The 13,530-nt window shown below is 38.4% G+C and overlaps 1 protein-coding gene across 1 annotated transcript in view; it reads left to right on the forward strand.

Annotated features, from left to right (window-relative positions):
- The window catches only part of LOC134744982 (endoribonuclease Dicer), a 95,343-nt gene that overhangs the window by 16,900 nt on the left and 64,913 nt on the right, over positions 1-13,530 (forward strand). The window contains exons 8-16 of the mRNA XM_063678935.1: positions 439-575; positions 890-1,130; positions 1,774-1,892; positions 2,149-2,261; positions 2,418-2,520; positions 3,441-3,628; positions 5,259-5,374; positions 6,959-7,091; positions 8,246-8,523. Coding sequence (XP_063535005.1) covers positions 439-575; positions 890-1,130; positions 1,774-1,892; positions 2,149-2,261; positions 2,418-2,520; positions 3,441-3,628; positions 5,259-5,374; positions 6,959-7,091; positions 8,246-8,523 — 1,428 coding nt within the window. The remainder of the gene's footprint in view (positions 1-438; positions 576-889; positions 1,131-1,773; positions 1,893-2,148; positions 2,262-2,417; positions 2,521-3,440; positions 3,629-5,258; positions 5,375-6,958; positions 7,092-8,245; positions 8,524-13,530) is intronic.

Here is a 13,530-nt window from a genome sequence, read left to right on the forward strand (position 1 = left end):
ATGACGCGTGTACAGGCGTGCCGTTCACACATAGAAACGCAAGTGATTTTTGATGTATAGCGTGTCCGCCCTGTGCCAACGGTTTCCCGCGACTTTAACCAGATCGTCGGTCCATCTAGTCTGGGGCCTTCTCACGCTGTGTCGCCCGGTAGGTGGTCGCCACTCGAGAACCTTTCTGCCCCATCGGCCATCGGTTCTGCCCTATCGGCCATCGGTTCTGCGAGCAATGTGGCCCGCCCACTGCCACAAGTCTGGCAATTCTTTGAGCTATGTCGACAACTTTAGTTCTCCTGCGGATCTCCTCATTTCTGATTCGATCACGCAGGAAAACACCGAGCATAGCTCGCTCCATTGCTCTTTGAGGTACCTTGAGCCTTCTTATGAGGCCCATTGTGAGCGACCACGTTTCTGAACTTAAGACTGCTTTTTCTTTTACAGAGCAAAAATGATATTACTGCTGTCTATGTCAAAAGATGAGGGGTATGAGAAAATCATCAAACATTCTTCAGATCAGATTATACAGCTGCTGAATGTGCTGAAAGAATTTAACCCCGATTTACATAACAAGCCTGGAGGTATAATATCCTCCTGTTAAAAACAAAGTCTGTTTCTTTTAATTTTTGGTTTGTAATTTATTTCACCCAAAACTGTCGCGAATTAGTTATGACCTGTATCAAATGTTACAATGTTCCTATGTTCTTAACTTTAGGGAACAGACAAATTAGAACCTAAATCTGTGTATAACCCATCCATATCTTGATTATTTTGTAACCATAAGGAGTACTTCATACCTGAGAAAAACAGTCGGACGTTTGAGTTTGACAGTGAGATATTTCGTGTATGAAACGGGCGAATCGAGTTTTTATTATGTAATTTTACCAATTTTCAGTTATAAGAAGAAAAAACAAATCGAACGAGCCCCTCTCAGGAATCATCTTCACACAACAGAGATTCACTGCCAAAATCCTTTACAACCTCCTCATGGATGTGAAAGAAGCAAATCCGGAGGAATTCAGCTTCCTAAAACACGATTTTTTGGTCGGTTTAAGCATCGACCCATATAAGAGCACTAGGGAACAAGCGTATGTCAAGAAGACTAGTCAAAAGGCGTTGCTTATGTTTCGGAATAAGTAAGTTTGCTCATTGTTTCTTTCAGCGCTATCTGTCTAACATCAATTATGCACAGTCGACGTGTTTAACGAGAATGATGATAACGATATCGTTAACATTTTTTTCCTTATTACAATGAAGTAAGGTGCAAAAGTGTAATAAAATCTTTGAAGTCAACTGTACTATAGACGCCGCACGCAACATATCAAAAGGTAGAATTTGGTTGAAATCATTTGTCATTTGCCGTAGCATCGGACTCGGCACGCCATTCAATCGACGGTATATGAAGTTTTTGGCGCTCAATCGGCTATAAACAGACGCCGCACGCAAGATACTAAGTTAGAATTTGATCGTTAATTCATTCGTCATTTGACGTCTAAGCATCTGACACGGCACGGCTTTCAGTCCATGTATGAAGTTTTTGGCGTTCAATGAGTTATATTATAACCACACGACACACGCAACATATGATACGTTAGAACTTGATCGTTAATTAACTCATCATTTATTTTGACTTCTTAGCATTTGGGGCACGGCTTTCAGTCGACGTGATATGACATGACGGTTTTGGCATCAATGGGCTATAAAGATGTGATATCTTATTTTGTTCACTTGCTAAACGAAAATTTGATAATCTCTCATTGTATACGAACTTTGTTTCAGGGAACTCAACTGTTTGATAGCAACGAGTGTAATCGAGGAGGGCGTGGACATTCCCCAGTGCCTGTTAGTACTGCGTTTCGATGTGCCATTGGAATATCGCTCCTATATCCAAAGCAAAGGTACACAGATGATTATTATTCAGTAACTTGTAATAATCGATACATTGCTAACTTTAGAGTGCAATGAATTTAGTCGATCGACAAAATAACGCAATGTAACGAAAATCGCATGCTAGTTCTTGTACCGTCTAAATGGGGCGTTACTGTCGACTTGTTGAGTTTACAGGTATCTCTATCTGGGTCACGTAGTTTGTATAAAATTTTTAAAAGTGACAACATTTCCATTGCTCTAAGTGTAGTTGTGTCAAATTTTCAGGTCGAGCAAGGAGTGCAGATTCCAGCTTCGTTATGTTAGTTAACTCTGCCGATCGAACAAAATTCATGAATAAATACGATAGCTTCATACAAAGAGAAAAATGCATTCAAAAGGTATTCTGATTTAGCATAGCTGTGCACTTTTCAGACTACATATGATTTGTTTTTTGCTTGTGATTGGATCAATCTAGCCATGAACTAGCGACAACACTACACTTTATTTTGCACTACTACAATTATATTGGTTTTAATGATAGTGTATGTTTGCAGTTACTCGTAGGATCCTCGGATACCAGAGCAGCTCCTTCAGAGTCGTCCATACAAACCATGTATGAAGACGATGACATTCCCCAGTACAACAATCCTTATGGAAGTAAGTTAACACATTCACCGCTGAGCTACGGTCGTAGCCGATAACATAGGTTTCCCGGTATGTAGCGAAAATGCTTCGTAGAGGCAAAACTGAAACTTGTCGTGATTAGCGCAGAATGGGTTAAAAGAAGCAAATATAGGTAAGCAAATTATATATGTATACACGGTGTTTCATGCCCCACTAAAAAACCTAAAAACAGTTTGTTCAGAATCGATAGGAGAATCGATTGCGCTATATTTTAATGGGGGTATTTTTTTATTTTTTTTACATGCCCAGTCTACAAGTTTGTGATGCAACAATATCAATAACTAGCATTTGATACGTTATTTGTCAATGAGCAACACCCTTAACTGGCCATTGGTAAACCTTATGTCTTTGCAGTAAGGTATGCAAATGGGACGTTAACAGTGTTTACGATGGTAACTAGTAATTGTTCGACGTCACTAAAAGGACGAAGCATCATGTGTAGAATTACCAGTTGAATAGAATTGTTAAGAAAACTAAGGAACGAATATTTTTTTAAATATTCATCGGATTAAATAATAAATACTCAAAATTAGTTCAAAATAAATAAATAAACTGTTGGGGTGTCTCAGGTTTTCAGTGGCTCAAGTAACACCGTGTATATACAACCTAAAATAAATAATTAATTTGAGCTATCGTTTTGTTTCGTCCTCTTGACAGCGGCGAGCTGTGATTGGTCAATTAGAGTTGACTAAACCGTTTCGAAATTACCTACTCGTAATATCCTTAAACGGGTTGAGTTGGGAGCCCATACATGAAAAGTACAGTACAAAACAGTACAGTAAAATTACAGTTTGATATACGAAATCTTAATTCAACCATTACAGTCGACGAGTAGAAAAAGTCTTTCTTTGTATATGGTATTAATGAAAATGTACTTTCTTTTACATGTACAGGTTGTCTCCATGCAGTAGCAGCTATAAGCCTGCTGAACCGCTACTGTTCCTGCCTGCCCCATGACCAGTTCACCACGATAACCCCCATGTGGATTAAGGAGCCAGTTTCCGACCTATTGGGGCATTTTGCGGGAATAGTTGTCACTATCATCATGCCCATTGCTTGCCCTGTCAAAGAACCAATAAAGGTAACTAAAATAAAGATACAAAAACAAACATTTATTTCAGATTTATATCTCCGTATAAGTACCAACTTATTACTACAAAACGTAACTGTAATAAATATATTTTTAATTGGTTATATACATTTTAGATTGAGACCTCACTGACCTCAGTAGCGACATAGTCGTCGTCAGTTCAGTTCAGTTTTTGGTTCTTATGGCATCTGTCCATTGGGACAATTTTGCCAGCATCAAGGTTGTAGGAGCAGAATTTCAGTATCAGAACTTGATCCAGTCCGTGTAGATGCTTGATCGGTTGAAGAATCTAATACAATTTATAATTTTTTCGCTTCTCATGCTCGTAAGTGCTCATTTATATGGATGAGTGTAGGCAGGATAATATAAATAAAAGTAGCAATATGCCAACTGATCGCTACAAGCGATCTAGTCCAGACAACCGCTTAGGTTAACAAGCATAAATGGTAGGGCAAATAAAAATACCTCTTACTCAGTAAACCCCATAAATTACCTGTTTTACTCACACAGTTAAAATTAATTCCAGGTTCGGAACCGATAATTCATAATAATTCATAATTCATTTATTGCTTATTATCATGTGGTACAAAACAGATGCTACATTAGGGTACGTTCACACATGAACCCTGTTAGGGCACAGCAAGTATTTCTTAAAACTAAACTATAACTAGGTACATAAATTAAAATTAACGCATTTATATCAATAACGCATATATATTATTTTATACTTATTTTATTATAATTTTTATTTTATTATAATCAATTATGTACTTATTTGGGTACTATTTCAATAGGTACATATAAGTATTGATTTATTTTATCTTTATTACACAATTTGTTGTTAAATACATTCCCACAGTAGCATTAATAAGTTTGCATTAAAAATATTTAATTTAATTTACCATTCATTCAATACTGTATCTCTTTAATTATATTTTAACCCCCGACGCAAAAAGAGGAGTAGTACGCAAAAAAAAACTGCAAATCGATGTACAGTTTAACCGTTTGGTACACGCATAATATTAGAGGTAAAAATTTTTTTTGACCCACAGTTCCTAAAAAAATCCCTTAGGATCTCCTCTCCTCTTTTTTTCAAAAATATATCGTTTGTGGTATCATATGAAAGGGCTTTTATTGAGGCGATTCTAAGAATATACCACCAGCCATTTTTTTTATTAAATCAAAAATAATTTTCTAAACACAAGTTTGGGCTCCTCCAGATACGATATGGCTGATTTTTTTTTGTACAATATACCACAAATGATACGTAATACCCTCATGTCTAACCCCGATAAAGCAATTTTGAAAATAATTTCATTGTTTTTTTTTTTCAATATTACAGGTTATAGACAAAGTGACACAGTTCTACTTCAGTACCCATTTTCCTATACAAAAAAAATACTCAGGGATTTTATGCGTGTGCCAAATGGGCGTTCTTCGAAATTGGGCTCGTACGGCTTCCACTAGGGTGTTATATGTTTGACGCCAATGTCTGTCTGATGCATCGTGAAAGCGAGTTTCCTTGCGGTTGTTCTTAGCTATATTTGATTTAAATCGTTGCAGCAGCTTGAAGATCATCAGCAAATTTGAATTTAATAGTTGTTTGCATTATTTATTGTAGAGCAAACCCTACCTCTCCCTGAAGACTGCTAGGCGATCAGCAGCGCTCAATGCCTGCATAAGACTGCATCAGGAGGGCGAACTAGACCGAGTGACCATGCTGCCTCGAAATTATGAGTATAATGTTTTGTTTTTATCTATTACTCGACTCGTTCAGTTCGTTATATTTAACTTTATTTATTTAGTCGAATGGCATTAAGACAATTCATGGTCGCTTTACAAATTTACTACTTAATATCTAAATTCTTAGAATATTTAACTTGTAAGCCAGGGATAGACTAGGGACAATCGACATTGCGCGCCTTAGGTTGGTATAGGGTATTTGACTGTATTGAAAATAAATTATTTTACACCATGCATGAAATAAAGCACCAGAAGATTAATAGAGAAACGTAGAAAGCAGTTATTTTTAGACACAATTTCTATTCACAAGAGTATGTAATTTGATTGTGACGTCACATGCTAGTGCTTTCTATAAATTTCATAGTTGTGCAATATCGTTTTACAAATACAAATGAATTTATTGCATTACTTTTGACAGTTCGAAAAAAGAAACTGATTTGACTAGTAAAGCCTGACCAGTAATATATGATCATTGTCAAGAGGGCGCTGTTATTTTCATGTATAGGGTGACAGATCAGTATAGTATGAAATAAATAGTTCCAGTGAAATTCCGCAACATGGTGCGTGATCAAGATCATATATTCCTGGCCAGGCTTTAGTCAAATACCCTGATGTCCCTAGTCTATCCTTGGCTTCAATCTATTGTTCATAGAGCCGATAATCCGTAGAACCTTCAAGATACTTCTAACGTTCTAACGACTTTTTACTACCGTGTTTTCAGTGATTTGCGGTAAACTAGACAATAACCTTTTATTCTTAAGTATTCTGTTAATTAGATGGGGCAACATAAAAACGAAACACTATAATATAGCAATCGAGCTCAAAGCGCTGGTGAAAATTCCCCGTTTCACCTTGGGCTCGATCGTACTGGCATATTAGTGCGAGCGAAATGTATATGTACCGATTCTTGTGAAATGTTGTGAATAGACGGCCTACCGCGAACCACGTTCGACATGTTGGCTCCCTATCACACTTACGTACGAATTTACAAGTGCGTCAGAGAGGCAACACGTCGAACGTGGTTCGCGGTAGGCCCTCAGGTTCGATAACTATTTTTGTTTTTGTCGATTCAGTTTCTGGATTTTTGGGGTGTAGCGATGGGGGTTCGTGAGGTCTATAAGCACAGAGATCCAGCAGATAAAAAATAAAATTAATTATTGGTTCTAGAAATTTTGTTACTTATGATATAGAGATTACAGAAAAAAACCGGCCAAGTGCGAGTAGGACTCGCGCACGAAGGGTTCCGTACTATAACGCAAAAAACGCGTTTGTTGTATGGGAGCCCCACTTAAATATTTATTTTATTCTGTTTTTAGTATTTGTTGTTATAGTGGCAACAGAAATACATCATCTGTGTAAATTTCAACTGTCTAGCTATCACGGTTCATGAGATACAGCCCGGTGACAGAGGGACGGACGGGCAGCAGAGTCTTAGTAATAGGGTCCCGTTTTTACCCTTTGGGCACAGAACCCTAAAAATTACAGCGTTAGGTAACAAACGCGTGTCATGACATTTTTAAGAAAGTAGAATATTTACAAAGTTAGGGACTATGAATTTGAACCATTGTTTTTGTACAGTAAAGTGGACTTTGAGGTCCCGGACATAAGGTCGTGTTTCTTAAACTGGCCGTGGGACGAGGAAGAGGATGAAGACGAAGGTGCGTCGCATAAGGCAGGGACTAAGAAGAGAATGCGGAAGCATAACAAAGTGGTGAGTTGTACACTCTTTAAAATCATACTAAGTAAATGGAGACATATACCGGCAATATAAAAAAAAAATCAAAATTGTTTATTGCATTCAAAAACTCTACAAATATTACAGTGGCTGGTGGCTCCTTTTAAGTTATTTACAAAATAACCTGTGCTAGGAGGCACCGCTCTTCCATATCTAAATTACAATTATTTAGTACGTGCGTGCGTGCGTGCGTGCGTGCGTGCGTGTGTGTGTGGCTAGGCTTAGGCTAGGCTACGTATCCTAGTAATATCTTCCAACCAATTTGTTATTTTATTTTTTACATCATATTGTAGCTTTGGGTATATATCTAGTGATTTGTTTAAAGTATTATATAGGTGCGATGAATGCTTATTATACTGTCTACTAGCAAAAGTGGTGTTGGTTTTAGGTAGGTGCATAGCAATATCTTTCCTCCGTCTTGTCAAAATGTTGCAATCAAAAGTAGTTGTTTTGTGCTTTCTTAGAACAGAGTTTAGTATATATAATTTTCTGACAGTAAGCAACTTACACAATTGATATAACTTGTCAGTTGAGAACCACATCTTCTTAAAGTACATAATTTTGAGAAGACTACGCTGAGCTCTCTCTACGTCTATAAAGCGAGTCTTAGCAGCACCACCCCAAACAGGCAAACAATAGGTTAACACGGGCTGAACCAACGATGTGTAGATCTCTTTTAAAATGTCTCTACTGTGGCCATGGGAATCCGGGACAGCTCTTGGCACCGCATGTCTTAAATTTTTAATATCCAGTTAGTCACGCGATTAAACCGAAATACAGAATTGATAGATTGGTTTTCTCAATATAAGTCCTAGCTAAACTATCCGTCTCATCAAAAAGGTCTATAAGTTAACAAAAGTAAACTAAAATTTCTACAAAGACCAGAATCAGCTCTGTAGGTATACTTAATGAAAAAATGGGGAATTTTGTCCAGTATAGTAAAACTTTAAGAGTAGTCTTATCATTATCAGTCATCATCTTTCGTCGTCATCATCTTAGAAGGGCGTATGTCAACACATACGCATTGTCGTGATCTTGGTGTTAGTTTATAGATTTATCACTTGTCTATTTACTGTTAGTTTATAGATTTATTACTTGTCTATTTACTGATGCTATATATTTTTTTTCAGTTCCCATTATACCTAACCGGATCCATGGCCAACAGCCAGCAGTATTATCTGCACATAATAAAACTGAAAATTGGTTTCGAAAGACCTCAAGAAACTCGTGAGCGCGCACTCTATGACCTTTTACTAAGAGACGAGGGCTATGGATTCATAACCCCAGAAGCGATCCCCAAAATATGCCTGTTTCCGATGTTTTTGGCGGTCGGGGATGTGATGGTGAATGTGCACATGAATTATGCAGTTATACCGCTTAATAGTGACATGGTGGATCTTATAAAAAGGTAAGATACAAGCTTGTTAAAAGGTGCTTCCAGATTTGGTGAATGCGCGGCTAACAGAGAACCGTATGCGAATAGTACGCACGCTACAATTCTTACCAGTGGTATTTAAGTATTGGCTGCTCTGAGCAGTAAATAAAGGCACAGTCTAGGGAGTGAGAACGCGAACGTGTCATTTTGCTGCTAAGCATTTCTTAGAGAGTGAAAATTCGGTACGTAGTATCGGTCTAAGCCAGTGGTGGGCAAAGTACGACCCGCGAAATAATTATGTCCGGCCGCCACCGGTCCTTCAAAATAATTAGTATACCTATTTTTGGCCCAAGATAATTATATTTTGACAGTCCAGCCGTATAAAGTAAAGTAATAGATGCGTAAGTAATGGACCCAGCTAGACTAATTGACGGTTTCAAATCAAAATACATTTTTGCTGCAATAGGGTATTTGACCTTTTTTTATTTTTTTTTTAATTTATTTATATATTCTAATTTACAACTTACTTACTAAACATTTATATTCTCGCCAAACTGTTACGTTTGATGGCGAGATGCGCTCAGTTTTTATACACTTAACCAATTAAACTAGTTTTATAATTTAAACTATCAGTTTCATTAGCCATAATATACTTATACAAACTATTGTTCAAAAACAAATATGTCAGTATGAGTTTCCATTTGACATATACCCTAAAAAAAATTCGCGGGTGATTTTCACTGAAATATTAATAATTAACAAATTTGTTTGTTTACACTATTTTCCACTATCTAATTAGGTCCAACTTATAATCGTGATAAATTGAGAAGATGTTCTTTTAATCTAGTTTTTAACATGGATTTGCTTAATTTAGGACTTTGTCTTAGTAAGCTTATTTTTTTTAATGTTTTTGGTACCATGTACTTTGAGCTTCTTTTGCCATAATAGTTTTTAACTTTCGGCTGCACTAGCTTTTTTTCTCTCACACTCCTTGTATTATATTTATTGTTAATTAATAATTTGTACTTTTCACTATAATAAGGCTCTAAACCAGGGGTTGGCAACCTTTTAGCAGCCAAGGGCCACATAGCAGTTAACGAAATTGACGCGGGCCGCACTTTGCTAATATCTGTGACTTTATCAGGTATTGTCGTTTGTCAAAATTACATACAAAATAGCCAGGGAGGCTCGCGGGCCGCAAGTGAGAGGTTCGCGGGCCACATGCGGCCCGCGGGCCGCCTGTTGCCGACCCCTGCTCTAAACCTATGAGGTATGTGACTTTCTTATCTACAGGCAAAACTTTACACATGGGAAATAGTTTAAATTAATCATTTTGACAATCTTGCTTAACTTTTTTACTCACTAGGAATTTAATTAGCCTTGTTTGCAGATTTCTTATATCTCTTATATATGTTATGAATGTTCGCCCGTATACAACTAGACCATAACTAATAAGTGAATCGGCAAGGGCGTAATACACAACCATTAGTGTTTTTTTACTCAGTGTACCGTTTAACGTTTACGCTCCGTAGCGAACGAATCGCAACCGTCTCTGTCGCACTAATATGGAAGAGTGATAGAGAGAGATTACCCTATCGTTCGCTACGAAACGAACGACTGGCATCTTGGCTAGGTACTCTGATTATCTGGAAAGCAAAACACATACGGAACGCGTTTCTATTACCCATTTCAGTGGCCAGCTACAGATTTGGTTTTAAGTGGTTTTTAACGTAAACTGTAGGTACTAAACCCGAGTGCCTAGCCAAGATTCCAGTCGTTCGTTCCGAAGCGAACAATAGCGTAATCTCTCTATCACTCTTCAATATTAGTGCGACAGAGACAGTTACGTTTCGTTTGCTACGGAGCGTAAACGGTTGGCTAGGCACCCTGGTCATTTGGAAAGCGAAAGACATACGGATCGCGTTTCTATTACCCATTTCAGAGGCCAGCTGCAGATTTGGTTTTAATGTAAACTATAAGTACCTAAACGGTTGGCATCTTGGCTAGGCACCCTGGTCATCTCTGGGTACAAGTATGTATATTTTCTTAACATAATAAACTGAAATTACTACTACCACGCATATAAAATAAAACAAAAGAGTGGCTATAACAATAAAAAACATGTTACTTGCTATTGAAATCGACAACGATCAAGATTATTCTTCTCTGCGTTCAAAATAGTCCATGGGCCAGCCAAGATATCGGTATAATTTGGGGGTTATGATGTTAAAAAACCATGATTGCCATCTCAAAATGGTAGCTAAACAAAATGGCCGCCAATCCAAGATGGCGGATATTGAGTTTTAAAAAATCATCCGGCCTTCACCACTGGAGGGCTTTGTCACTTTTTCTTTAATATATGACATCTATTACAGTTTTTAATTTAAAAAATCAACCATAACTCGAGAAATATTTATCCGATTTCATTAATTTTTGTTTTAAATCATACATCTATATGTGTGCTTGAAATGTTGTTCTATATATTGTATCAATAAAGTCAACCGTTAATTAGTAATTAAAGAAATATTTAAAAAAATCCAATTTTTTTGATACTTTTTTTTAAATCAGGGTTTTACAAAATATCTGTTGCAATACAAAAAAGTTTTAAATGAGGAAAAATATTGTATTAAATTACATTTAATTTGACGTATAACTTGTATGGGTCTGATCACTGAGAACACATGGAAACATGAATTTGATTTTACTTCCGTTGAAATTCACCCTTGAGTAAATAACTGCGTACAGAACAAAAAGCTTCAGATAGAAGTAGTAGAGTACAAAAATTATGTTTTTAGTACATTTTAATAATTTTAGTCATAATTTAGTTAGAGTAATTGTAGTATGACAGTAATATTAATTTTGATGTTACAGGTAAAAAGTAGTATTCGGTTTAAATAGTAATTTCTTCAGTGAAAATGTGTTCGGCTACAAATAAAATACAATATACAAATAATATATTTTAATAATTTACAAGAATAGTAGCAGGGCTTCGTTTCTTTTCGTTCATAAACCCTGGAACGAAAAGGATTTCGGTTCCGTTTGTGGTTACCGGTTAAAGAACTGTTCTATTTAGATAACGTTGAGATGCGTTCGCCTTTCGTTTTTGTGGAACGAAATTAACCGGTTAAATAAATTGAAAATATCGAAGTAAGATTGAGCGAGTAAGTTATTGCTATCTCTTTCACGTATGACAACGAGTTTAACCGAGAAAGGCTGCAGTAATCGGTAGTATATCGTTCCCCGCGAACCGTAAAATTTTGTTCCCTCTTCTTACCGGTTAGAAGATAAAACGTAATTTTTTAGTTCATCATCATCATCATATCAGCCAGAGGATGTCCACTGTTGGACATAGGCCTCCCCCAAAGAGTGCCACAATGACCGGTCTTGCGCCACCCGCATCCAGCGGACTCCCGCGGCCTTTACCAGGTCATCAGTCCACCTTGTCGGTGCCTACCCACACTGCGCCTTCCGGTACGTGGTCGCCACTCGAGAACCTTTCCGCCCCAACGGATATCGGTTCAACGTGCAATGAGCCCCGCCCACTTCCACTTAAGTTTAGCGATTCGGAGGGCTACATCGGTTACTTTGGTTCTGCTGCGGATGGCCTTATTTCTGATGCGATCACGCAGAGAAACTCCCAGCATAGCCCTCTCCATTGCCCTTTGGGTGACTTTGAGTCTTCTTATGAGGCACACAGTAAGGGGCCACGTTTCAGTTCCATATGGCGTCACTGGCAACACACACTGGTATAGAAGACTTTCGTTTTGAGACACTGCGGAATATTGGACAAATAGATGTGCCGTAGCGTAGCTTCCCAAACGCTGCCCATCCGATCGGATTCGTCGATTAACATCTTTCTCCAAGTTGGACCTACCTAACTGGACAGTCTGTCCTAGGTATTTATAGTCGTCTACATCTTCAAGTGTAAAGTCTCCAATAGTAACGGGAGCTGGTTCTACATGGGCATTTGACATGATCTTCGTCTTGCCCATGTTCATCCTCAGATTAACTCGCTCGGAAGCTTTACTAAGGTCATCGAGCATCATACTCAAATCCTCTATGGTCTTAGCCAAGACTACTATATCGTCCGCAAACCGAAGGTGAGTGATGTACTCGCCGTTTATGTTGATGCCAAGCCTTCCCCAGTCCAAAGTCTTGAAAACTTCCTCTAATGCAGCGGTAAACAGTTTAGGAGAAATACCATCCCCTTGCCTGACTCCCCGCTGCAACGGAATAGGCTTCGAATTCCGGTCCTGGAGTCGGACTGACATAGTATAGTTCTCGTACAAATACTTCAGCACTTCGATAATCCACTTGGCACCTCTGGAGAGATGCCCAGGTTTCGATCGAAAAATCTACGTAGTCTCTAGGCATTCTCGTAGTCCACAAACGCTAAGCAGAGAGGCAGGTTATACTCCTCAGTCTTCTGTATTACCTGCCGGAGCGTATGGATGTGGTCTACGGTACTAAAGCCTCTTCGGAAGCCGGCTTATTCAGGAGACTGAGAGTCATCTAGCCTGCGTACGAGACGGTTTGTAATGACTCTTGAAAACAGCTTATAGACATGGCTCAGAAGTGAGTCAGAGTTTTAGTTCGCTTTCCATCAATTAACCGGTTCTTCTTCTTCTTCTTCTTCTTCTTTTTCTAGGGGCTATGTAAGGCTCCAGAGCCTATGTATCACTGCGACCATCTCTGATCTATTGTGATCGCCACCTACTACAACTCTCGATCCAAACCTGCAACTTCAAACAGCTGCAGGATCTTTTTGGTTTCGAGAGACTTTAACTCCTCCGGGCGCAATATATGTCCACCCAGGATTAAGTCACGAGTGCGCATTAGGCAGGGGCACTCTGTGAGGATGTGTAGGGGCGTCTCCTCTGCCACCATACAGAGTCTGCACCGCCCCATGTCACGTTTCCCCATAGTGTGCATGTGCTTATTTAGGCCGCAGTGCCCGGTAAGCACCCTAACCAAGTTGCGCAGTTGGTTCCTAGGCAGCGCCAAGGCGCTCGAAGACGCCTTTTTGCTGAATTTGATAAG

Source organism: Cydia strobilella, chromosome 10 (assembly GCF_947568885.1).
Source record: "Cydia strobilella chromosome 10, ilCydStro3.1, whole genome shotgun sequence".
Classification (NCBI taxonomy): Eukaryota; Metazoa; Arthropoda; class Insecta; order Lepidoptera; family Tortricidae; genus Cydia; species Cydia strobilella.